Source organism: Typopeltis vanoorti, chromosome 3 (assembly GCF_054136105.1).
Source record: "Typopeltis vanoorti isolate ZY-2024b chromosome 3, IOZ_Tvanoo_1.0, whole genome shotgun sequence".
NCBI lineage: Eukaryota > Metazoa > Arthropoda > Arachnida > Uropygi > Thelyphonidae > Typopeltis > Typopeltis vanoorti.
The window spans coordinates 100,803,956-100,830,587 of record NC_143551.1 but is presented as its reverse complement, the minus strand read 5'-3'; the positions used below and the strand labels follow the sequence as shown (position 1 = coordinate 100,830,587).

The 26,632-nt window shown below is 32.9% G+C and overlaps 1 protein-coding gene across 1 annotated transcript in view; it reads left to right on the top strand.

Annotated features, from left to right (window-relative positions):
* Positions 1-26,632, top strand: part of Ipo9 (Importin 9) — a 493,522-nt gene that overhangs the window by 376,385 nt on the left and 90,505 nt on the right. Inside the window, exon 19 of the mRNA XM_090390464.1 lies at positions 15,217-15,318. Coding sequence (XP_090246590.1) covers positions 15,217-15,318 — 102 coding nt within the window. The remainder of the gene's footprint in view (positions 1-15,216; positions 15,319-26,632) is intronic.

Below are 26,632 nucleotides of genomic sequence, written 5' to 3'. Positions count from 1 at the left end.
ATAAGTTAATTCATAAGTGTGCTCGCAATAAATTGATGTATTGAAGATTGTATCTGGTAAGAGTAGTCATACATGTTTGTTTATTCTAACATTAACTATAGCGTATCTTCAAAGTTCAAGGTCCGAAATAAGATTGCTTGGAATAATGTCTACCTTGATTAGTGCCTGCTGTGAATTTAAACATTAAGTACAACTGATAGATGTGTGCAGACTGATCAAATGAGAAGTTTTTTTTTATTAACTTGAATTAAGAAAATTTATAATTTTGAAGCAGTGAATTGTATGTTAAAGTTTAGAACATTGAATTGGAATGAGTGACTTAGCAAGATATATTAAATTATTTGTATTGTTTCATTTAAAAGTAGAATTCATGTATTTGCTATATATCGTATATTAAATGTTTTATTTTGTTAATCTAAATATTGTGTTTGCCTGAATTCCCTTTTATTGCACCGTTCATAAATATTCGAATCTTGCAGGAACCCCAAATGGAATAGTAAATAATTCGGCCTAAATAAAATGAAGAGACTGCTAACTTAATTAAGAATTGATCCTACTATTTTATATAGACTAATCTAAAAAAATAGGGTGGCGCAGTATAATTATAAATTTCCCTACTTTTGGATCGGTGATCAATTTGCAATTAGTTGTTATATTGATAAAAGTGACTTGAACCAAGATGGCGGATTTAGAACATAACATGAAAATAGAACGTCACGACAGTAGCAAACTGCAGACCAATTAATATATCAAGAGTGATTGGAAAAGTATTAAAGGTAAAATCCAACATTTGGTGGATAGGGATGCAATACTCTATAGTGGGAAGCACAGCTTTGTAAAAGGTAGTCCTGTCTTAGTTAATTTATTCACATTTTATAATAAAGGGATAGCAGAATTGAAAGAGGTTCACCACTCTCCCTGAGTGAATGGATTGCCAGAATTAGTTGTCAGTGCCCTGACAGTGAATGACTTTACAGAGAGGTATGATAGGTTTTGTGTGTATAATAGTTAGTTTGGGTCTCCCAATAATATTGTCATATCTAACATTTCAGTCTTCTAAGGCACTTCTGAACAATATATGACAAGTAGTCAAAGAACTAGGGCTATACATGGAAGTTGTGTAAGAGTGTGGTAGTAGGGGTGTGCAGACAAGATTTTTTGTATGTTGAATGAGTGGAATGGATTGCCAGAATTAGTTGTCAATTCCGGGACAGTGAATGTGTTTGCAGAGAGGTATGATAGGTTTGTGTGTATAATAGTTAATTTGGGTCTCCCACGATTAGTCTCTACACTCCATGGAGATATTGTATAATAATAATATTGTCATATCTAACATTTCAGCCTTCTAAGGTACTTCTGACTGAATCAGTCTGCCTAGATCTTGTTCTTCCTCTTGGTCTTTTTTTTTTTTTTTTTTTCCTCTTGGTATCAAACACCTGTTTTGCTGTTCTCTCTCTCCTTCCCATTCTGTTTAAGTGACTATACAACCTTAGATTAGCCTTGTTCGCATATTCTTGAATTCTAACCATGTCATGTTCCTTTCTAATATCTTCATTTTTAATATGATGAGAGTTTCTCCAAACTCTCATCTGTGGGCTCTCTAATCTTTGAAGTGCTTTCTTTCTAATAATTTCTCAGACCCATAACTTAAAACTGCAGTGAGCACTGGTAGTTTAGTGTCTTGGCTAATTTCTCTTATATTCATATAAATTTATTCATTTGGTTTGCCACCCTTCCTTACACCTGATTTTACATCAAACCATCTTCCTATATTTCCTTCTCTTCACAACTGCTGACTTACAATTTAAATATAGGCTATGTGTTACTCTGTATAATGTTCCATTTACCTCATATCATTGTAGCATTTTGAAAAGCTTTTCTTTTTTCTAATCACCTTCTTGTGTAACTTTTCTATATCTGTGAGTCTTACAGATCCTTGTTATATACCCATGATTCTCAACTATTTGTTGTAAAATGAAAATCTTTTGACACTATTTGGCCTGAACCCAGCTTGTTGTTTTCAAAGTTTCTCTTCCACAATTTTTCTCAGCATTTTTCTCAAGTATGCTTGCATAAATCTAACTTAGAACACTTGATAGAAAAATTTCTCTGTCTTTCACATTCACAGTGTGAAATGTCAAAAGAATGGAGAAAGAGTCTGATCTGCCTGATACAAAAAGAAGAATTATGTAAAGAAGAAACAGTTTGTGGAAATTATAGACATACTTCTTGGTTATGTGCAACATACTGAATATTTACCACTGCTTTGAAAAACAGATTAAACCCATTTGTGGAGAAGATAATTGGTGTCTACCAATGAGATTTCAGGAAAGGCAAATCCACCATTGATCAGATACATTATCAATAAAAAATTATTAGAGAAATTTGGGAATTTAATATAAATATTCATTAGATTTTTGTTAATTTCCAACAATCATATGAAAGCATGTATAATTATGAGACTATGATAACCTTTGGAATACCAGATAACCTAGTGTGACTTATGGGGTTAGCAATGGAAAATTCAGAAGCACAGGTTAAATTGCAAAATGAAAATACAGATCCCTTCCAAAAACTCAAGGATTAAAGCAAGGTGATAGTCTAGCTCCAATTGTTGCAATAGATAAATGCACTCTAATAAACAGATCAGTGCAGATTGTAGAATATGCAGATGACATTGACATCATATCAAGAACCAAACAGAAACTAGAAGAAATATATTTAGAACTAGAAAAATCAGCACAAGAGATAGAGCTAAAAATTAATTTTGGCTTTATCTCTTGTTACAAAGTTTAGTTGATAGGTGGAAAAGAGGAGGCATGATAGAAACTTTGAGATATTAAAAGGACTTTCAGGTAGTACTGAAAGTTGACAAAAGTAACCAAACTATAATTATTAGCATCTAGAACTTAGTGACTTGATCGATGGACTTTGCAGCTGCCAAAAGAAATTAAACATCAAAATATCCCATTGTCTATCATGGATGTACAGAGAATCTCAAATTCATAATGATGGTATCCCATTAAGTTTATGGATTCAAGACACACTCCAAGATAACTTGCTAAATTAACATCGTCATCATAATGCTAATTACGGATATACATCTTATGGTCTGTTTTAGCCTCATTTTAAATCTAATGCCCAGCCTTCTCTTCCAGTTGATTTATATTTTGTTAATTGTTTAGGATATCAGGTGTTGGCCATTCAGTTTACATGTTCTATCTCAATTTTGTTTATATTGTTTAGTTTTTTCTATTTTTAGTTCTTTTAAAATATCTTTGTTTCCTTTTTGTCTAATGTGTATTTTGCAGTTCTTCTCATGAATCTCATTTTATATGTTTTTTATTCTTTGTTTATCATGTTTATTTAATGCTCAAATTTTGCTGACATATAACAATGTAGGTACTGCTAAAGTACTGTATATTTTAAGTGTTTCTTTTTGTACAAGATTTGGATTGAAAGTTCTATTTATCAGGACTGTAATATGTAAAAAAAAAATAGTTTTTAATTTGATATCCTTGCTAAATACTTAGCAAAACTTCCAGCCTTCGTGTTGGAAAAAAGCTTCATACATGAAAAGTGAAATATAAATATGAAACTGAGATATTTCTACTAGAAGAGCTATTTCTACCAGACACCATCAATCTTTTCAGCTGTATAACACCTTTTTTTTTTTTCAATTCAAAGATGCTATGCTATGAAAACAGAAAGAAGGCCTAGGCCAGCATGGGGGTGCATCAATTTCACTCTTCCTAAATACTTTGAAAAGATGGCCATTGAAAAATTTCACATTAAGTGTAAAATATGACTACATTTTGTTGATATTTTCTTTGTCTGGTTGGGGTCAAAGAAATACTTAGTAGTTTTAGTACTTCCTAAACAGTTTAAATCATAAAATGCATTCTTCCAACAGAAATTGAAGGAAACAGAATTCTTCCCTTCCTGGATTTACTTGCCTCAGTCACCAAACAAAACAGATGATTTTTCTTATATATAGAAAAAAAATTCAGCACCAATAGATATTTACATTCCAATTCTTACCATCACACTACCCAGAAATGGGGTGTCATTAAAGTCCTTTAAGACAGAGTGTGCACCATATGATATAGTTGTTGTCACCTAGTGACAATACTTAATAAGGAAAATAAAATGGATTATGTAACAAAAGTGATTATAAAAAAATGGCTACAACTTGAAAACTATCAATAACATTCTTAAAAACACCAGTTGTCACTGCAGATATGCTAAGAAAACAAGGACATTAAAGGCGCTTTCACTTTGCCTTACATCAGAAACATCACTGATAAAATAGCCAGCATATTAAAACTATGAGCTCCAACCTGCTTCACTCCTATGAAAAAAATCTCTCTGGTTCTTTAGTCTCCAAACAACTGCTTCAAGGAACTAGTTGTTTTCAAAATTTTCTGTGTGTGGCATGTGTTATGGACAAATTTTATAAAGTCCACCAGCTCTTCTGCTCTCCTGCATTTCCACCTCTGTCTGGTTGTGATGGCACAACTGTTACTTCACCCAAAGATAAAATCTGACCTTTTGGCATCTCTCTTTTCCTCAAACCCCTGCATTGATAACAATGGAAATCACCTCCTACATACTTGAATCCAAGCACCATATGCCTTTTATAGTTTTTAGACAAATTGTCATAAAAGAATACTAAATAACTATCAAAGTTATTTAGTATTTTTAAAGTTTTTCCGAACCATGGAAAGGTTCAGAGAAACTTGTGCTGTCACCTTTGACATTTCCAAAACTTTCAATCATGTGAAGCACTAGTATACAAATTGCCATCCTTCAGCCTCCCTGCTACCCTCTGTTATTGGATAACCAGCTTTCTCTTTGGTTGTTCTCTGCAAGTGTGATAGACGGCTCCTCAACCTTCACCACAATACTGAAGTGCCTTGAGTCGCTGTCCTATCACCTACTCTCTTTCTTCTGTACATAGATGACCAATTCACAATAACCACTAATCCCATCGACAGCTTTGCAGATGATAGTACTGTTGTGTCCTATTTTCTTAATTCCTCATCAATATACGTATATTACAATAAGTCTTTCCAAGGATATCACGTGGTACTACTGAAACACAAAGGAATTGCCTCAGGGTCAAGCCAAATCCGAGGTGTCAAAAGTTCTGAAATCTTGCCTCTCTTAAAGCTCTAGGAAAATTTATATTTTAACGCTGTGCCACCTAGAACATTAGATTAAGAAAAGGAAATCTTAATCAAGAAGTGAATTTTCAGATGTACACTAATGACCATTGGTTTGCAATCATGACCTAAACTACAACCTGTTTCCTCCCACTTAGATTCGTACTTTTTGTGAGTGGTGCATCAGATTCTAAACACAGGCAATTGGATTTAAAGATAGCAAAAAGGTTTATTAAACATATTAGTTATCATACAATACAAAGAACATTCAATCAGGATCAATTCAATGCTAAACAAACTAATTCATATGCATCCCTAGTAAATAAGATTATCAAAAAAACCTTTATAAGATTAAGAAACTAGTAATTTTAGACAACAATATTAACATGAATTTTCAAGAGTTAATTTACTACTCAAATTAGATCATCTTAATATTCAACTAAAACATAAATATTAACTCAACACATTCAAGAGATATCTCACTTTCTTCTAACTAATACCAACGTGCTACGGTCCTGTCTTATCTTAATCAAAGTCCTTGATTCTCAGTTTACAGTTAATTTCTTATCCTTATACATATTACTAGACAAAGAACTTTCAACTTTACCATACATATGGTCTTCTTATACTTGTTCCTTCGACTCTTGGCACTTGTTCCTTATACGATTTCCTTTCAGTCCTTGTTATGGCATGGATTTCTCCGGTGGTTGGTAGGTCCACACGTTTCTAGCATATCAAGCCTATTTCAGGGACTTCGTTGGCGTCTGGCGATTCTGTTTCCATGAGGTTCCTTACCGAGACACTGAGCTTTTTTCGTGGATTGCCTGTCTTCAGTATAGATATATTTTCTTCCGTCCTAAGGTTTGGGGTATGTAACCTTTTTAACTGATATGCGGCATTTCCGACTATTATCTACGGCAGTCCGAGCAGAGCGCCCGCTGTTAGATTGGTTTCCTATCGCTGAAACCTTATTTTTACTTCTTCCTATTATCTATTCTACAGTCGTATCTATGCTTACCAAAATTTTGAGTTTGTCCTCTTTTCGGATATATGCAAATTTGTTTTTTAACGCTGCACCAGCTTATATCCTATAATAGAGTGGATTTCTATTCAGTGAGACGTTCCCAGATTCTTATGTATAAACTCATTAGTAACGTTACTGACAGTCATGGCCTTTAAACTAATTCTTTAGCTATCAATCCCCTCCCGCTTATGGTTCAGAATTTTATGAGTGGTGAGTTGACTATCATATTCAGGCAAGACTCAGAATTAAACAAAATACATATTTATTTGAAACTTGTTTATTTGAAACAGATTTACAGTTATATTATACCACATTTTCAATAAACTCAGTCATGCAAAATCAATTATAGGTTATAAGGTCAATTCATACTAAATTAGTTCAAAATGCATATTAAACAAAACTAAGCATATCACTAAGCACAGTGCTACCAAAACAATAACTCTCTCTCTCTTCTAAATTTCACTTCTAAGCTCTGAGGCTTAATATCAAAGCAATCTCAATTCAATTCTTCCTGTAACATATATCACACAAATTTGACTCTGTCTCTCTCATTAATAATTGGTCCAGGACAATATGCCAGATGGATATCAATTATGTTACATATCACAAAATTCTACTTAGAGTTCATTAGCTAGACTGTCCAAACATCAATCATATCACAAAGTAATTTCTTCTCTCCAATGCAAACTATTTAACATGAAACAAAAAGTCTACTTTACCATCACTGAACTGGAATCAGGTCTGCTGGTCTTTTCTACCTTTTGTGTTGCCTGCAAATTGGATCTTCCATCATGCCACATGCAGGGTCTGGTTACCACTCGGTAGGCCTATCTTCGTATATAGCATCGTTTCTGCGTTGTCGAAGGTTAGCTGCAGACATGCTCATGCCTCCAACCACTTCCAAGGAGAGCATTCACTATCACACGCCGATACTCCGTCAGAAATTCACTGAACAGACTGCTTGAATTTTCCGCCGTTACACATCACTGTCTTGTGCATGATCGACTTGAACAGGAAGGCCCCGGAACAACAATCGATGAGATGAGAAAAAGCTTTGTTGACTTCGTGAGTCCCTTTTATTTCTCTTGTTGGTGCCCTCTTTTTCCTTCAGAATTTTCCACATGGCACTATGATAGTCTCGTCCCCAGGTTGGTCCCTTACTTTCTCCCTGCTTTGGGAACGCTCTTTCTCGGAAGGCGAACTTGAGTTGCTTTCCGTGTACATCACTGCATCGGGCTTTTCGTTTAACATGCACGCAACCATTAGACCTTTGCTCACAGGTTACTCAGTGATTCACAGTAAAATAAGTCATCTCAACGTAATATTTACAAATGATTATCTTCTTATAAATAAATAAAACAATATAGTATTATGATATCTTACATGAAAGGAAAATATTTTCTTATACATTTAGAAATTTCCCTTGTGTTCTGCTGGAGTGCAAGTTTTTCTTCCTTCAGCCTTCAGTTTAAACATGTTAAATCCTGAGCGAATGGTTTGTCCTTTTGGCCACATCAATCAGGATCTAACACCGCTGACCCTTTGTCTGGATGTTCCGGAAGAGAGACGCTCACTAAAACCCAAAAAAGCCTAAGAGAGCATGGAGGGGGGGGGATTTCCTAATCCTTTTATATCATCTCCCCTACAGGCACTCTCCGTAACCTTCGTTGTTCACCCATCGTGTAGAATTCTCCCCATGTGGGTCTTGTTTCATAGCGTTTAATTTTGTTTTGACCGCTTACCTCTCCACGTGCCGTGTGCAACTGACACCGCCTGGGGCAACCTTTTATTCCGTTGACGTGCCCTTGTACTTTGACCTTTTGTTCACATTAACTTACATGTAAGTCTTATAACAATTCATTGTATTATCAATTTTTAAAATTATTATATATTTACAAAGTATCACTGACATTAGACAATCTAGTAAGAATTCTTTCATTTAATTATTCACAATTTCCGTTCTTTGTAATAATGTGTTCTATATTTGTATTATTAGAACATCTATACCCTTAAACATTGACCTGCATACTATTCTGTAATGGGGGCAAAGACAACCTTATTATGTTCAATGCTACCAAAACACAGTCTTACCTTTTCTTGTGCAAAAGGTATCCCAGCTCACCTGCCATTACTCTCAGTAATACACAAATCACCAGACAAGATCAGATTTCTTTGCTTGGACTTCTGCTTACATCTAGTCCTTCCTGGCATAAACACATCACATCAATAGCCTCCTCAGCATCCAAGAAACTTGGCATTCTCTTTTGTTCAAGGAGCTATTTTACACCCAAGTAACTCTTCTCTATTTGCAGATTCCAAATCCATGCATGTTTGGGGTGGTGCACCTAAAATTTCCCTTAGTATCCTTGATGCCATTAGATGGGTGCAGTTAGGTTCATAGATGATCCCTCTCTTACAGACTCACTTCATCCTCTTTCTCACAAGTGCAGTGTCTATTCTACTGGTACTTCCATGATCACCTGCTCCAGTTTATTGGAAACCATCGTTACTCCACTTTCTGTTGCACCTGTTAATACAAGAGCAGGAACTGTCCAGCATCCCTTTACTGTGCAACTGCAAACACACCAAGCCTGCTTCTGTTCATCCTCTTTTATTCCGTCTACCTGTGTCATCTGGAACAGCCTTCTTCAAGAAGTGTTCCTAAACAATGACAACCTGTAACCCTTCAAAAAAAAAAAAAAAAAAAAAAAAAAAAACGAAATAATAATAATAATAAACTTCTATCTCAGTCCTCTCATCTGCCCCCCCCCCCCCCAGTACTGATGTGTCTATAGATCTCTTGACCGTTCGTGTATGGGATCAGATGTCACATATATATATATATAAAGGTAATTTGAGAAAAATTCACAAGACAGATTTATATCAAAGATTAGGGGTGGGGTTGGACCTGACTTATCATACTACCAAGGAAAAGCATCAGATAATTTGAGAACTAATAAACAATGTTCAACACTGTTCAATAAAAAGCAAGGCCTTATCCTTAACCAGCTGTGTCAGTATTCATAAAAGACCTAAAATTTTTGAAACTAGGTTATTATCAATATTATATACTGCAGATTAACAGTGTTGCAACGTGATTTGCTCCATCAGTAATGATTCCAGTAATTGATTTATGTATTGAAAGATTATTCTGCTTTTTTTTTCAAATTAGTCTTTAATTTTATTAATGACGAGGTACACCATAGTGTATAGGAAACTAGTTGAACGAATAATTGTACTTATGATGTGGTTATATCAGAATCGTTACAAATAACAGAATCTTGATGTCATAGTGTTGGATTCTGAATATATAGAGATTTAAATAATTATTTGTTTCAGAATCCAACATGATCTTCTATCACAAGGGCTAGACTTATAAATATTATTTAATGTAAACAACTTATTTTACAATTTAATATTCATATAACTACCTTTAATTTTATCTAATATTTAATTAATTAAAGATATATGTATTAATAATGAAAAGACTGTATTAAATATTATTAAGCTATTTTATTCATTGCTATATTAATATTATAAGAACTTGTATTTGATAATTTAACTGCGCATTAATTGAAATGTAAATATTCTTTATTCCTATTTGTAGAAGTTTAGCATTATGTAATACCTTAATTTTATTATGTTTTGTTTTGTTGTCAAGGAAACGTATGTTAGATAGCTTGCACGAGTTTGGAACAAGACGTGAAGAGAAGGTTTATTGAAAAGAGTTTTAGTTAAAGAGAGCACGTGAACAATTTAGGCAGGAAGAATGGATACAAAAAGGAAGAACACTGTATAAAAAAGAGAAAAAAAAATAGATTATTAAGAGAGAGAGAAAGGAGAGGATTGGCATTAGGTTGGAATCGGATCATTCAGCATTCGGGAATCACAGTGTGATAACAGCGAGTCGGCAAGTCACTCAAGCAGCTAATAAAGTCTACTAGTCAAGAAACAGTTAGCTAATAAGTTGTAGAATAACAATTATAGCTACAGAAAACAGCTGAGAGACTATTAATTAGACTAGCGATACTTGAATTGAGAGATAATTTCAGGGCCGACCTGTCAAGGACACACAGAATCTTGAAATAAAGCATCGAGTAACTAGGGAATAGTAGAGGCTGTAAAATTGAAGTTTACCGTTAGCTGTGTTTAGAATTGTAGTGTCTAAAGAATTAATTGAATGCCGGAAGAGTGAACAACTGTGCATATAAAACCTCAAGTTAAGGAATTATTGTGTGTTGCCTTATTTCATGAGTGATCAGTAGTACTTTATGCAACAACGTTTGTTTATGTGTATAGTGACCAACGATTAATTCAGTTATTGCTTAGAGGAATTATTTTAATGAGTGCCATATACTGTTTAAGTGTTTACAGTTATAAAAAGTGTTTACGTATAAGTCAGTGAAGAAAAAAGATTATCGGTAAGATTATTCCAACCGTTAATATTTCTATACACAGAAGTGTGAGAGTTTCATCCTAGAATTTCCTTATACTAACAGTAACTATTGAGGAAGTTAGCTAAAGTGTAAATTTAAAAGTGTTTGTTTATGAAGAGGTATTACTGCAATTTTTGTTGTATTTGGAACTTAAGGAACTGTGAGAAGACTGTATTATAGAGATAACAGATTTACCATTGTATGAGTTGAATGATTGAATTTACCTGAGGAGTTAAAATGTTTGTGATATCTTAATTACTGATTTGAATTTAAGTGTAAAATTTGTGATTCTAAATTAAATGTTTGTTTTTGTTTATCTAAAGTTGTGTTTTGCCTGAATCTCTTGTACTGCACCATTCATAAAATATTTGAACCAAAGCGGGTAAATTAAGTAAGATAAATATTCTCGGCCAGTATATATAATATTAAAATCTAAAAGGAGAGATAGTTGTGAGTTGGTTTATCTTCAATTCTTGAACTAATTCAGATATAAAGTGGCGCAGTCTTTAAATATACATTTTCTTTATATTTGAATTAGAAATCAACTAGCAACCTTCTATTTTGTTTAAGAACATCATGGTAAATAACATGTCGGATCCAAGGTATAGATTGAGAAGAAGTAGGATCCAACAATAGTACATTTCCTTTACAATAGCATTATGACTAAGCTGGTGTGGATGCTTAGATTTTTTTTAATGTGAGGAATAAACAGACATCCAAAGTAACAATTAAATAACTTCTTATTAAATTCTTAACTGATATTTTGCCTTGGACTATCATCTTATCATGGTGAGGAAGTTTGTGCCCTAACACAGAGCTATACCAGTAGGAGTTTAAGCTGCTGCTGGCAGGGCCATCCTAGCTAGACTTGTCAAAAGATAGAGACTAGATGTAATCCACGTATACAAATGTACACTTTCTCAAGATGGACTGGGGCATAATAGATAAGTAGACGTAACTATTCCACATGAGATCAAGAAACCAATTCTCTAATACTAGCTCAACCATTACTTGGGTTAGCAAGGCCAAATTGTTCAACACAGACCAAGTCATGAAAAATATGCTGCAGTTTCCAAGCTCAGTGTACTTGGAGGGAGAACAATTATCTCATATTGCCAAGGTAAAATCTGCTAAAATATTTCTTAGTCTATCAGATGATAGACTACAAGAACTGTTAAAAACTCTGAAAACGGTGAAATGTGACATCTTAGGCTTGGCAAAAATAAAGAGAAACTCAGAGCAGATGATTAACTTGAGTGGAAATTTATTTTACCATATTAGAGAAACCAAGGATCAGTATAGAGTGGGATTCTTGATCAAACTGAAATGTAAAACCAGACATACTTGAATTTAAGGTCTGCTCCGAACATGTGAACTCTGAAAATTAAAACATCTGAGGGTACAGTAATGACCATAATCTAGGTTTATGCATAAACAAGCATTTGTAATGATTCTGAAGTTGACAACGTCTGCACCATATATAATGATAGATGCTGTAATAAATGAAGGCAGTCGCCTACAATTAGTGGGTGACTAATCTGTTTAATAGATAAGATGCTTCTATTTGAAAAAGGCACTGATTGGACAAATACTGCTTTGTATATCAAAACCTTTGAGAAGAATTAGTTCTATTCACACAAAGCTAATCCCTGAAATGGTCAGATGTCTTCAAGACTTAAGAGAGTGTGGACATTGTGTTCTCTGAATAGCTCAGCAGCTGAAATAAAATACTTATTAGTTCAGAATGTAAAAATGAAAAGGCAGAGATAATAAATAAATTTAACTTTAATCAATCACAGTTGGTTGCTCTTGAAATCTACATTAACAAAAACAGGAATGAATTGTTCAGAAAACAAGATGATCCAAATGTAAGATCTTATCAAGAAACTACAAAATATATATATGAGGGAACAGACACCTGTTTACTCTGCATTGATTGGAAGCAGCAGTTAAAGCCTCAATTAAACCAGTCATAAGTACTCAAAGGGAGAAAAAAAAAGTGTTCACCTAAAATACTGAAGAACTGTTGAGAAAACAAAAATTATTGTTCGAGAGGAGGAATGACTCACCAAGAAATAAAATTGAATGTGCTTAACTTAAAAAAAAAAATGAAAAAAAATAAAAAACTTGTAAAAAGAGACATTGAATGGACGTGCAGAATGCTAACACTGCATTAATAAAGGATACCTTGGAAAATGTTGCTAGCAAGAGGTGTATCATCATAATGAAACACAAAAAATAACTCGCAAACAATGGAGGAAATCTTAAAAATAGGAAGTAATTTTCATAAGAAGCTATTCTAACTCTAACCATTTTTCTTGTATCATCACAAGCTTGATGCTGGAAAATCAAGAAATGTCTCTGAGATCTGTAGCACAGCAATTTACAATGCCATATGCAAGATGAAAATTGGATAAACTCCTCAAAGACAAAATGAATATTCATACAGTTAAAATTTGGTTTAGAAGAATTGTTACCTGTTCTGGTGAAACTCTGCAATAATTTTCACAGTGAATGCATCCCAGACAGTAGCTGAAATCATAGATAATCTTTTTATACAAGAAAAATTGTAACTCAGATATAAACAACTATAGACCATTCAGTTTTATTTTTTCCATAACTAAGTTTCATTAGCTATTCAAATAATAATCTCTGGCAAACTAAATACAAACTTGCCCTGTGTTCAAGCAGGAATTGGGAAAAATATATCAAACAGATCACTTGTATACAGAAACTCAAATTATTGAAAAATATAATGAATATAACACACTTATGTACATCACTTTTATTGGCTATAATAAAGTAGCTGCCTCCATAATCTGTTCTATTTTTTTTAGGTGATCTAGTGGAAGGGTATAAATGTCAAATATATCGAAGTCAAACAGCTGTTGGCACAGAAAGAATGAAAGAAAGGACAATGTTTCCCTAAATAGAACAGATTATGGGAGTAGTGGTGGCCCACTAGTTCCACAGGCTTTTCACAGCTATATTTAAACATGTGTTCAGAAAGTGTGACTGGACCAACAAGGATAGCATTATCTTAGAAAAGAAACTAAGCAATATTCAGTTTGAGAATTTGAGAGGCTTTTGTCCATCAGTGGGATGTTGCATTCTGATATTGTCTTCATTTTGTCTTGGCCACCAAGTCATTTTCATAATCACAGGGATAAAATAGATTGAAAAAATTTGAGGGAGAGCTTTGTCCAGCAGTGGGATGTGACAGGCTGATGATATCATTTTATCTTGGCTGCCAAGCCAATGAAGATTTAAGTCAAAAGAGTTTTTTTTAAAAATAGGATGAAATGTGGTTAGTAATTAAGAAGTTTTTCAGTTAAGTATTTGGGCAGTTTATAAGTGGGGGGGGGGACCAGTATACTCAACATTGGATCTCAGAAGTGGAAAAACCATCTGCTTGATAGTTCTTTGTGCCATCTTCTTCACAGGAATCAGCCACATCCTTGACACTTTTTAGCTAATGACTTGTCATTCAAGAAAGGGAAAAAAAAAAAAAATCCATTCCCATCCCATACATCTAGGACACCTCAGAGAAAATCTCACTTGCTCTTAAAAGATAGGATTTAGATTCATTCAAGTCTTGCCAAAAATTGGCTTCCCTTATCCATTAACTAAAAGATGTCTCCATCACCAAGATTATCCTGGTTTCTATAGTATTTCTACCTGCAAACTGGAGTTATAACAAGTATAATAGCTTTCTTATTGTACCAAAAATTTGGGAAACTATCATTATGAGGTTGTCATTAGCTTGAAAGATCAGGATTCTCTTACTACACTGATAGAGCTTAAGTTAGGACATTAGTCTTTCACCATTTTGAATTCATTCTGTGCTTGCCTTCTTCTACATGTTTAATATATTCCTGTATATATGAAAATGCATTGGTGGCCAAGCTAAAATATTGGTTAGTAATTTAGTGAAAAATTATGTATTATTGCTACATGAGTGTCAGTTTTCCTTGAAGCAAAAACTCAAGTGCATTATGACAATGGGCTCTGGTCAGGACTTTATATTGGTTTGTTATGGTTATAATGGTGTTGTGAGTGTAAACTGTATCATGTTGTTGAAAAATAGCCTGTAGTTGTGCTCGAAGAAATCACTCGACAGTTTATTATCCTTGAAGTTTATTAAGTCACCTACAAAACATCCATTTTCAGTAGAAATGAGCTTAACTATACCTCACTTCTAATTCCGTATTAAAAGTAATTTTATGACTGACTAACCAACAGAATACTAATGATCTGCACAACAATATGAATGATGTATTATCTGAAACTGAAATATACCATTTTTTATATATGCCATAACATATGTATAGATTTATGTGTTTATGTTATATTTTAGTAGTTGTATTACACACACACACACACACACACACTTTTATCCATTTGATAAAACTAATTTGAATATCATCATATAGATCTAGTTTAGTATTTTGGCTAAATTTTCCCGCATACTTTGTATGAATTTAACTCGCATTCTCTTCCACATGGCGTCGGTTTTTGTTTTCTGTAAAAACTGTGTGGCTGAAATATTTTGCTTTCTTCGTAATATTAAGTATAAATTATACTGTTTCAGAATGGAGGAGAATGTATACGTGCCTATGTATCAGTAGCCTTAAATCAGATAACTGTTTGGAGAGATGACATGGGCAACAGTGGACTTTATTATGTTGTTAAGGTGAGTGATTATTAACTAGTATGTATATTTGAGTATCAGTAATATCAGATAACATAATGGATACTGAAGTGAAGATGTCTTTACCATTAATGCATCTCCTTTTTCAAGTCGGGCATTACTATGATAATTTAATATCAATTTGGGTGCTACAAATCATGTATTAAGTTCTAGATGTACACGCAGGTTTCTGTGATTAAACAGCTCTGCAGGAAATTTTCAGTATCGAGACCACGTTGAAATATAAGGAGTTGATTAAAAATCATCATCATCAAGGATTTAGGCCTAGCATGGCCTGTTCCGGCCTTAGAAGTCATCGTTGAATCGTTTAAGAGGACGTCCTGGTTTTCTTTTTCCTAATGGCTTATACTTTAAGGCTTGTTTTTGTAATCTTTCTGTTTTCATTCTTTGAACGTGTTCCATCCATTTATGTTTATATTTTTAAATTTTTTTCTATTACTGGTTCTTGGTTTAATTCTTTCATAATATCTTCGTTTCTTTTGTGATCAAATAGGGTATACCTTGCAGTAAACTTCATTTCTGCTGTTGTTAATCTTTGTTTGTCTTTTTGTTTTATTATCCAGATTTCGCTTCCATACATTACGACCGGTAAGGCTAATGTATTTTATACTTTTAGTCTGGTTTGTTTTTGAACTAGGTTTGGTTTAAATATAGAGTTAATTACACCTGTTATTTTTAGATATTTTGCAATTTTTACGTTTATATCTTTTTCATTTTCATATGTGATCATACATCCTAGGTAGTTAAATGAATTCACCTGTTCTAAGATCTTGTTCTCTATTACTATTTTAGTTCTTGCTGGATCTTGTCCTTTAAAGGCCAGTTTTTGATTTTTCCGTTGATATTATCATACCATAATCTTTGGATATCTCATTTAGATTTAAAATAGCTTTCTGTAAGTTATCTTCAGAATTTGTAATTATTATTTGGTCATCTGCAAAGAGGAGAGTGTTTAAGTTAACTGTAGGTGAAAGTTTGATTCCTTGATGTAAATTTTTACTCCATTTTATTATTATTTCATTTAAGTAGATATTAAAAAGAGTTGCTGAGAGGGGACATCTCTGTCGGACCCCTTGGTTTATCTCTCTTGTATATGATAGCTCGTGATTTAATCTTATTTGTATTTGATTATTTTCATATATACTTGTGATAGCTTTTAGGATATTATTTGGTATTTGTCTTTCTTTTAATATGTTAAATAATATGTTTCTTTTAACTTTGTCAAATGCTTTTTCAAAGAATAAATGCAATATGTGTTTCTAAATTATATTCTCTTCTTTTCTCTATTATTAATTTTAGGCAGAAGGCTGGGTCTATACATGATCATCCTTTTCTAAATCCATTCTGTACCCCTAGAATAAAGTTTTCGGAATATTTCATTAGTTTGTTATTTAAGATTCTGATATATATTTTGTAACAGGAATTTAGTATACTGATACCTCTATAGTTTTTAGGGTCATCTCTATTACCTTTCTTAAAGATAGGAATCACAATTGCTTTTTTCCATTCTATTGGGGGGATACCACTTGAGTAAATTTTATTTAAAAATAATAAGTCTTTCTTTGAATCTTGTTCCTGCGTATTTATATAGTTCTGAACCTAGCTCATCTTCTCCAGGTGATTTTCCGTTTCTCGTTTCTTTCAGGCTGATTTCTAATTCTTCTTCAGTTATTTCCTTTTCATTTTCGTTAATTGTTTGCCAGTTGTCTTTTTTAAAATATTTGTCTGTCCACAGCAGTTCTGTGTAGTAATTTAGAAATTCTTCTAATTTCAATTCAGTGTTTAATTTTATGTTTTCTTTGGTATCTGCATTTAGGTGTTTCAAAATCTTATATACATTGGGTCTTATTTTATATAAATCATGTTCTAAATTAGAAACAAATTTATTCCATGATTCTCTGTCTTTTTCTGACTTCTCTTTTAGCTATGGCTCTTATTCTTTTATATTCTATTTCATCTTCTAATCTTTTACTGCTTAACGATTTGTGATAGGCTTCTTTTTTCTTTTTGATTATTTCTTTGATTGTATCATCCCAGTTCAGTTTTTTTTCTTTTATTGAATTTTTTGGTCTTTCCTAAGCTTTCATTTGCTGCTGCATTTAGTATCGTTTTTATATTAAGCCATTCTATTTCTATTTCTTCATTTTGTTTTATTTTATCTAGATACTGGTTAATTCTTTGTTCATATAGCCATTGTACATTTGTGTCATTCAATAGTCTAGTTTTATAAACAAATGTTTCAATTTTTCTTTCTGTTCTTGTTACTTGTAGCCATTTAGGTGGTAATCTTAATTTTATTTTAACAAGGAAGTGGTCACTGCTTATTTCATATCCTCTGTGAACTCTAACATCTAGTGAAAATTTTGATGTCTTTTCATTTAATATGAAGTAATCTAATATTGATTTCCATCCTCTTGCTGCCCAAGTATGTCAATTAATTTTTTACCATTTCTGTTTAGAGTGTGTTCTCCATGTATTCCTATATTATTATTAATTTTCGTGTTTCCAATTCTTGCATTTAAGTCTCTTGCTAAAATTATGTAATCATTTTTATTTATTTTATTATATATGTTTTGTAGCTGATTATAAAAATCAATATTATCCTGTTCTCTTCCTTCTTCTGGGGCATATAAACCAATTATTGTTAAATAGCCTCTATCTATTTTTATTCTAGCTTCTATTATTCTTTCATTCCATAATTTATAATGTTTTAACTGTTTTGAAAGGGAGTTATGAATCCAAATCATGACTCCTGCTTGTGCTCTTTGGTCTCTGTCGACTCCACTGTATATCACATTAAAATTTTCAGTTCTCATAGTTCCTTTTAATTTCTTTTTTGTTTCAGTGATTACTGCTATTTTAAAATTTCTTTCATTTAATAACTGGTCTAATTCTATTTCTTTATATGCTATTCCTGTTGTTGTTGATTAAAAATAAACAATTAAAATCCGACAAGTTTTGTGCGTGATAAGACTTACATCATCAGGGGTATTGGTAATTAAAACATCAGGTGTAATTAAAACAATCAGAAAAATTCTTAATAGATCTCCCATATGTAAACAAGATTTCAAGAAAGCAATCACACTACCCTACATCAAAAATGTCACGGACAAAGCGGCTGTGTTGCTCTGTGAGTACAACATAAAAGTGTTTTTTTTTATCTTAAAAAAAAAAAAAAATCAAGATTCCTACATCCACCAAAATCCCCACATCATAACCCCATGAAAAAACCAGGTGTCTATGAGATTCATTGCTCTTGTGGCATTTGTTATGTAGGCCAAACAGGATGGTCGGGTGAGATCCACATGTCTGAACATGTAAAAGATGTCGAATACAGAAGAGAGCATATATCAGGCCTGGCATTCCACACAATCACTACTGGCCATCAAGTACTCTGGCAACAAACAAAAATGTCACATATAGATAATAACAGGAACATTTAAAGAAGCCTCACAAATGCTTAGGATCCATACACAATGCAATAAAAATAAAGGCTTAATTTTAAATCAAGTATGGCCTGCTTTAATCAAAAATTAACTGCCGCGGACCTAGGATATAGCACATGTGATAGCACAGAACATGATAGCAACAACTAACAATCTTCCAACATGCATACAGTAACAAATGTATCATTTGTATTCTGGTTTATCAATTATTTAACAGTTTTGAAGTTATCAAAAACATCTAATATGTGTAAATAATCATTAACTGCTTTTTCTTGTGTAAAACCTTTATGTACCATTATCCCTGATGATGCACGAAACTTCTCTGGTTTTAATTCTTTATTTTCAATGAACTCCTTTTATTATAATGTGGGTCGCAATACCGAAAACTTCCTCTAGAACAATGTATTAAGTTCATTAAAACAATATAAAAATGGTATAACAAAGTAAATTTTATATCTTATATCTGTGGTTTCTAGTCTTTGGTCAAGTGTTTTATTTCTAACCAAGCTCTCAGATAAATAAGTTAAAATTAGTTTGAACACTGTCTTTATATACAGCTAATTTAGTGTTTTGACTAATCTCTCTCTCTCTCTCATTCCACATAAATTTATTCAGTTGACTTCCTATCGTATTCTGATAACCTTTCCATATTTAATTTACCATCTTTACTAAAAATTGTGCCTAATTAGCTGAATGTTTTACTTGTTTTATAGGTTCTCCATTCATGATGCAGATTGTATTTTCAATGTTTCTGCCTATTTTCATTGTCTTTGTCTTGTTATTGCTGATTTTCATACCAAATTTATTACAACAGTTATTCAGTTTAGTCAGGGAATCTTTCAGGCTTGCTGGATTTAATTAAAAGTATAACATCATCTGCATAAAGTAAAGAGCTGAGACTTATGTCTTCAATTTTGATATCTGGTTTAATACCTCCTTCCTTCATAATGTGATCCATGTAGATGATAAATAACACAGGGGATAATGTACATTTTTGTCTGTCACCAGATTTAATATCAAACCATCTTCATGTACTTCCTTCAGTTCTAACTGCTGACTTACAACTCAAATAAAGACTAAGTATTACTTAATATAGTGCCCTGAACACCATATAACTGTAGCGTATTGAGTAGCTTCTCTCTTGGCACCTTGTCATATGCCTTTTCCAAATTGACAAAACTTAAATACAGATCTTCATTATATTCCCATGCTTTCTCAACTATTTGTTGTAAAGTGAAGATCTGATCCTGACAGCCTCTATTTGGCCTGAATCTAGCTTGTTCTTCACCAAGCTTTTCTTCCACAATTCTTCTCAACCGTTTCTCAAGTATACTTGCATAGATCTTGCCAGGAACACTCAGTAGAGAAATACCTCTGTAATTCTCACATTCAGTTTATTTCTCTTTTTATATATGGGTACTATGAGAGCTCTACTCCAATCATCTGGAATTCATCCCTATGTCCATAACCTTTTGAACTGTGCAGTGCAGCCACTGCAAGACTTTTACACCTCCATACTTAGCATTTCTGGTCGAATATCATCTACTCCTGCTGCCTTTCTACATTTCAGGGTTTTGATGGTCTTTTCTACTTCAAGTATGGATTTATATTCCTGATTGCATGCCTTGAGTGTTTTTTACCATGCTGCTGTCACTGCTTGTTTCATTTATCAATTTTTTGAAGTAATTACTCCATACATCAAGGATATCTTTTTTTCCCCCTCCAGTTTTCATGTCACCTTTATCATTGCTAATTCCTTATACAGTACTCTTTGCTCCATTTCTGAGCTTTTTCAACAGCCTCTAGAATATTTTGCCATCTTCCTGATATTATTTTCTATGTTCTCATCAGTCATCCCATGATCTTTGTTTAGCTAGTTTACACAGTGTTTAGCTTTCTTACATTTGTCTCTGTATTCTCTAGGCGCATTTTTACGAAACTTTCGTGGTTTCTACATTCAGCTTTGATCTGCTGGCTCAGATAATGCTGGTTCTAACATCCACTTGATTTTTATAATTTTTGCATCACTGAGCTGAAGCCTTTTGCTGTTTATTTTAGTTACCCTCACCATGTGCCTTTCTGACTTGCCACTGAATCTCCAAGGTTTGTTTCCTGTTCTCAAATTCTTTCATTTTTTCTTGAATAATGTTTGTGTATTTAAGTCTACAGTTCACATGTGAGAGCTTCTCACCATGAAATGGATTACATGAAATTGAATTACATAGTGAACTTTGTCATTCAATTCAACTACCAAAAAAAGTTCCGTCAGAGTACCTTAGCATCTAGAGCAAATTCACTGTAATAAACATTTCTTGGTTCCCTAAAAATTCACTGTAACAAGAGTATTAATTTCTAAAGTTCTACACAATTCACCTTCCTTTGTGTCAAAGCATTGAACCAAAGTTTTCAATCTATTTGAAACTAACCTGCTGTTATTGACTTTGCTGTATCACGCTGCTCATCTTTCCTTCACAGAAAACTTGAGCAACTCTGGTTTACTTGGCTAGTGATGACAAGTCAGGCAAACAAGATGACAAAGCATTAATCAGCTGTTTCTTAAAGTTTAAGCAAGTACATGAACTTTTATAAAATATGTATATAATTAAAAATAGACATTCGTTTCAGCTTACAAATTTTATCAGTTTCTTTATACCTCCACTTTAGTCCCTCAGGTTATAAGGCAAACTGTTGTTATAGGAATACACTGATAATATGAAATTTATAATAATACGGGGATTTAATTAATTTTAATGTTTGGTTAATTGTTTTCTTTAAAGAGAGAGAAATTTCTTGTATTGAAGTTGACATTTTTTTACATATGTTCCCTGGACTTCCAATATAGACTACATGCTTATGAGAACTAGTTTTATTAAAATAACAATAAAACTGAACACATTTTGTAAATTTTCAGACATATCACCAGGGCAGAGGTCTTGTATTAAATGATTTTAAAAAAATAATAAAATAAATAATAAATAAAAAGATAATTACACATGAATCTTTAACCTCAACAGCCTAGTACATAAGGACATATAACAGAGTGAAAAAACTGTTGATAAAACAAAGCTAGCCATTGTTTTCATGTTTGGAAATACTGAACAGAAAATCTGTATATTGATCATACCTGTTATATAAGAAACTTTATAAAGAAGACTCAGAAATGCTCCATACCCCCACCCTTTCCCCCACACAGTGCAGCAAAAACTATGACTTTATTCTTCACCAGGTTTGGTCTGCATTTATTCAAAAATCTGTTTGAGCCAGATCCATTGCTGTTAATGTGCACTGTGGAAAACTGATCTCTGAACAAGTATCAGAATTCAGCACTGTTTTCATTTAAAGTAATGAGAGGCTTGAAAATGTTAAATAGAAAGTTTTATGAACAAGATGACGAGATGAGAAGCTCATTTCATGTAGTCATGACAATGTTATTACTTCCAGGCGTCATCATATTGTATGGGAAGTTGCTCTGGTAGCTCTTTTACATGCAATAGTTTGCCTTCTTTATAATATAAAATCAGGGCCAAGTTTTTCTGAAAATTCAGAGGTGTTCAGTTAGATAATGAGGATTATATTCTTTTGTAATGCACAAAAAAAGTAACAAAAAAAATTTATAACATAAATCATTTATTTTCTGGTATTTACTCTTAATGACTATACAAGATATCGTGATAGTCCAAGTTTATTAAAAACAAATATTTTTAAAAATATTTCCTTCTAGTTGTTTTTGTAGTAGCTGTTTATGCTTCCAATATGATTAGCATTTGCATTTCTGTCTTCTAAGATTCTCTAACTTTATCCATATGTCTAGATCTTTGTCTTTCTCTGGGTCTTTTTCCCTACAACATTTCTTCAATCAGCTGTCTGTTAATCTTTTCCATCTGTTATAAGTGACATGTCACTTTAGAATAGCTCTGCATACTCATTCTTGAATATATTAATAAATACATTTCCTTTATATTATCTTTATTTTTAATATGGTCCTACCATTGAAACTCTGCTGTCTACTTATTTTTATATGAACTTATATCTGGAGAAGACTACAACCTTTTTTTTAAACTCTTATCTCTTGTTTAGACTCAGAAGGTAGATCCATCTCAACCTTTCATTTTATTAATCAAAGAAGAACATTAGAAAATATGTTTCAGTAGATTTGACATATTACGGCATACATTCACATTAATGACATTTTATGAAGTACAAAATCATTCCACTGGGAGGAGTGGGGGTCATGATATGTTTTTTAGACAATGTATGGATATGCTGAGTTGAATTTGGTTTCCTTCTTAGTTTAAAATAAAATTTATGGCAGATGTTCACTATAGCTTTCACCTCTTCACTGTTTTTTAATCTTATCCACTTAAAATTTGCAGAGAATAGAGGTAATTTTTGTTATATGTAGGGGTTGATTTCCCAAGAATCAGTGCATATACTGATAATGCATAAAACAAGAGGCTTATAACATTGGTTAATACAGGTTGGGTTCACAAATGAGCGAGAATCTAATCTTTCAAAATTAATTTAAATGAAAATGCACTTATTTTCATACATATTAAGGCATGAGAATAATAAATAAAATATTCAGTAAGTATAAAACAAATATCTGTTAAAGTAGTTCTTTATTTTCATCATCTTTAGCTGGCATGCTGAAGATGAAGGCTGCTTTTTTCAAGAATCTCTCACTGGAAACCTTTCAGTTTTCAACTTTGGATTGTAAACATCCTTGCAGTATTTAAAGATGTTCTCCTTTTTCACTTTACAAGTCCTCATGTGGTCAGAGTCATCATCTTTGAAGAGAGCCCTGACACTGTCTATCAGCTTGAAAGCTTGAGACATTGCCTTCAGTGTTAGTTTTCTCATGCCCAGCCTCCTGAGATTCCTTATGGATGTGCTTTTCCATAGCCAGAAGATTACTCATGGTGCAGAAGTTATTTACAGATAACAATAATACTGCACAGACCAATAAAGCAAAAGAGACACAAAATGGACACTGAGCAATAAGAACAGCAGACAGAGGTATAAAAGAACATACACATCGACGGAAGTTTCCACAATCTTGAATAGGAAACAGCGATCATCCTTTTGTACTGAAATAAAATTGAAGAAGAAGAAATACAGGCAACTCTTGTTATACACAGTTAATGAAAGTGTATAACAAGAGTTGCCTGTATTTCTTCTTCTTCACCTATAGTCTGTGTAGACTGTTGGGGCACTATAAAGGTGACATTTCTAACATTCTCTCTCTCTCTCCTGATGTTTCTGTCTTGGGATCTCCTTAACAAAGTGGAGAACAAAGACTTAGCCCATTTTCTAATATTATCTATGCAGGTGATTCTAGGTTGTCCCCAATGTCTTTTACCAGAAGTGAAGCCCTCTAGTGCTAATTTATCTAAGCTATTTGATCTAGCTATGTGGCCCAGCCACTGGAGGAGCTTTTTCTGACATATTTTAGTGATGATATTTTCTTGTGTTTGCAGCAGATTTTCTTTCTGACCTCGTCATGTTTTATGGGTGCCATATATATCTTCAAAAGTTTTCTGTGGCACTTCATCTTGCCAATAATCTTTCCTCATCTTCCTTCAGCAATATCCAACTCTCACATCCATTATAGTAGGACAGAATTAACATGGGTATCTTGTTTCTACCTGTATTTTATTGTCCTTCCAAAGTGACTGTAATCTCTGAAGGCAACAGTTGCTTTAGCAATGCATGCTTTAATATCATGTTTAGACCGACCATCTCTGTGTTGTATGCTTCCCAAGTAGATGAATCTTTCTACTCCTTCCAATTTTCCATGAAATTGTCATATGGTTATTGCCTGAAGACATTGCTTTTCATTTGTGAATGCCTATCTTTAATTCATAATCACTAAATGCCTAAGAAACTGTCTGTTCTTGTAACTGATGTGCTATCAGGGCAATGTCATCGGTGAATCTCTGATTCTTGATTTTTTTTTTTTTTTTTTTTTTTTTTTTTTTTTTTTTTTTTTGTCACCAACTGTAATTCCAGTACTACTGTTTTTCAAGACTAAGTTTATTATATATTTCAAATAAAGGTTAAAAAGCATTGGTGAAAGTATGCCCTTGATGCACACTCGTTTCCAATTTGAAAGCCTTGCTATAGTTCCCATTGAATTCTATTAACATTTCTGAGAAACGGTAAAGAGTTTTACCATACTACTTTATTATCTATTCCTTATTGGTTCAGTATTCTCCACAATGCTTCATGCCATACTGAATCAAAAACCTTCTATATATCTATAAAATTGTGACACTTTTATGTTCAATATATGTTTCTCCAATAAGATAAATGATCTATTGTACTCCTGTTTTTAAGGAACCCTGTTTGGTTCTCTCTGAAAGTATACTTAGTATTTTCCTCTTAATCATAGTAAGATTTTTAGGAAAATTTTGCTTGGAAGACTGATTAAACTGATAGTTCTATAATTGCTACATTTTGTGCTATTCCCCCCCTTTTTTTTTTTCAGGAATAAGAAATAGGAATAGGATGTGTTAGTGAAGGGTTTTGTTAATCTCATCATTTGAAAAGCACTTCTAGCTAGTTTCTTTGTAGTTCCTTGACATTATTTCCACATTCATTCAGCATCAAGTTAGTTTTAAATGTTTTAATTTTGTTTCTTATTATTTTGTTTTGTTCTTTATATTTTTCCCTGCTATGATTATTCCTTGTTTATAGTGGATTTTAAGGTTCTCCTTTGATCACATAGTTATAAAATGTCTTCTCTAATCTCTCCTGTTTGATAGGATAAGATTTTTTTATTGTGGTATCAGCTGCTTCTAAAATGGCTTTGGAAAATAGTTTATATTAATTATCAATATTTGTGAATTCTTCAACACTATTTTCTTCTTTTTTTTCAGTTACCTTTTATTTGTTTTAATTTTAGATTCAAGTTGGCAGTGACCATGTTGTGGCAACTGTCAATACAATTGTTGTCTGAACAAATATATAATTAAATATAATATAATTAAATTGTGTGCAGATCCATTAGATGAAGTCTATGTCCACTTTCTTGATGTCTTATAAGGATATGGAGTGTTAGTAATTGTTAAATTATTTTGAATGGCAAAATCAATGGCAAAGTTTGTATTCTCTGTCATTGGTTTCACCACAACCAAATGCACCACAATTAGGGAGAAAATTCCTTCCAGTATCTATACCAGTTTTTGCATTCCATTCTCCTTGGACAGTGAGATAGTCTTTGTTTGGAATTTGTTATATCACTGAGTTAATTTGTTCTCTACTCTTCTTTCATTCTTTCTTTTGAAAGAAAGAATGAAAGAGGAGTAGGGACCAATCTACTGATAATATAACAGATGTATATTATATGAAGTAAGGCATGGTCCAGCATCAGGTATCTTGGGTTCACCACACCATACTCACGAGAATGAGCCCTTGAGGGAATTTGTATTTCAAAATCTTGAATTGAATACCTCATCTTTCTGTTGCATCTTAGACTCAGTGGCCTGCCACAGCTAAGTGACTTAGCTTCATAAAAACTACTCATATATGGATGGGATGGTCAGTCCTGTGTGTGTGTGTGTGTGTGTATTGTTTATTAATGTGTAATAAAACCTTAAAACTTAAGGTTTTGAATTGAATTGAATTGAATACCTCATCTTTCTGTTGCATCTTAGACTCAGTGGCCTGCCACAGCTAAGTGACTTAGCTTCATAAAAACTACTCATATATGGATGGGATGGTCAGTCCTATGTGTTTGTGTGTATTGTTTATTAATGTGTAATAAAACCTTAAAACTTAAGGTTTTAAGATTTTTAAAGATTTTAACATTATACTTGCTTAGAAATTATATTCTTGTTTAATCCCTCACC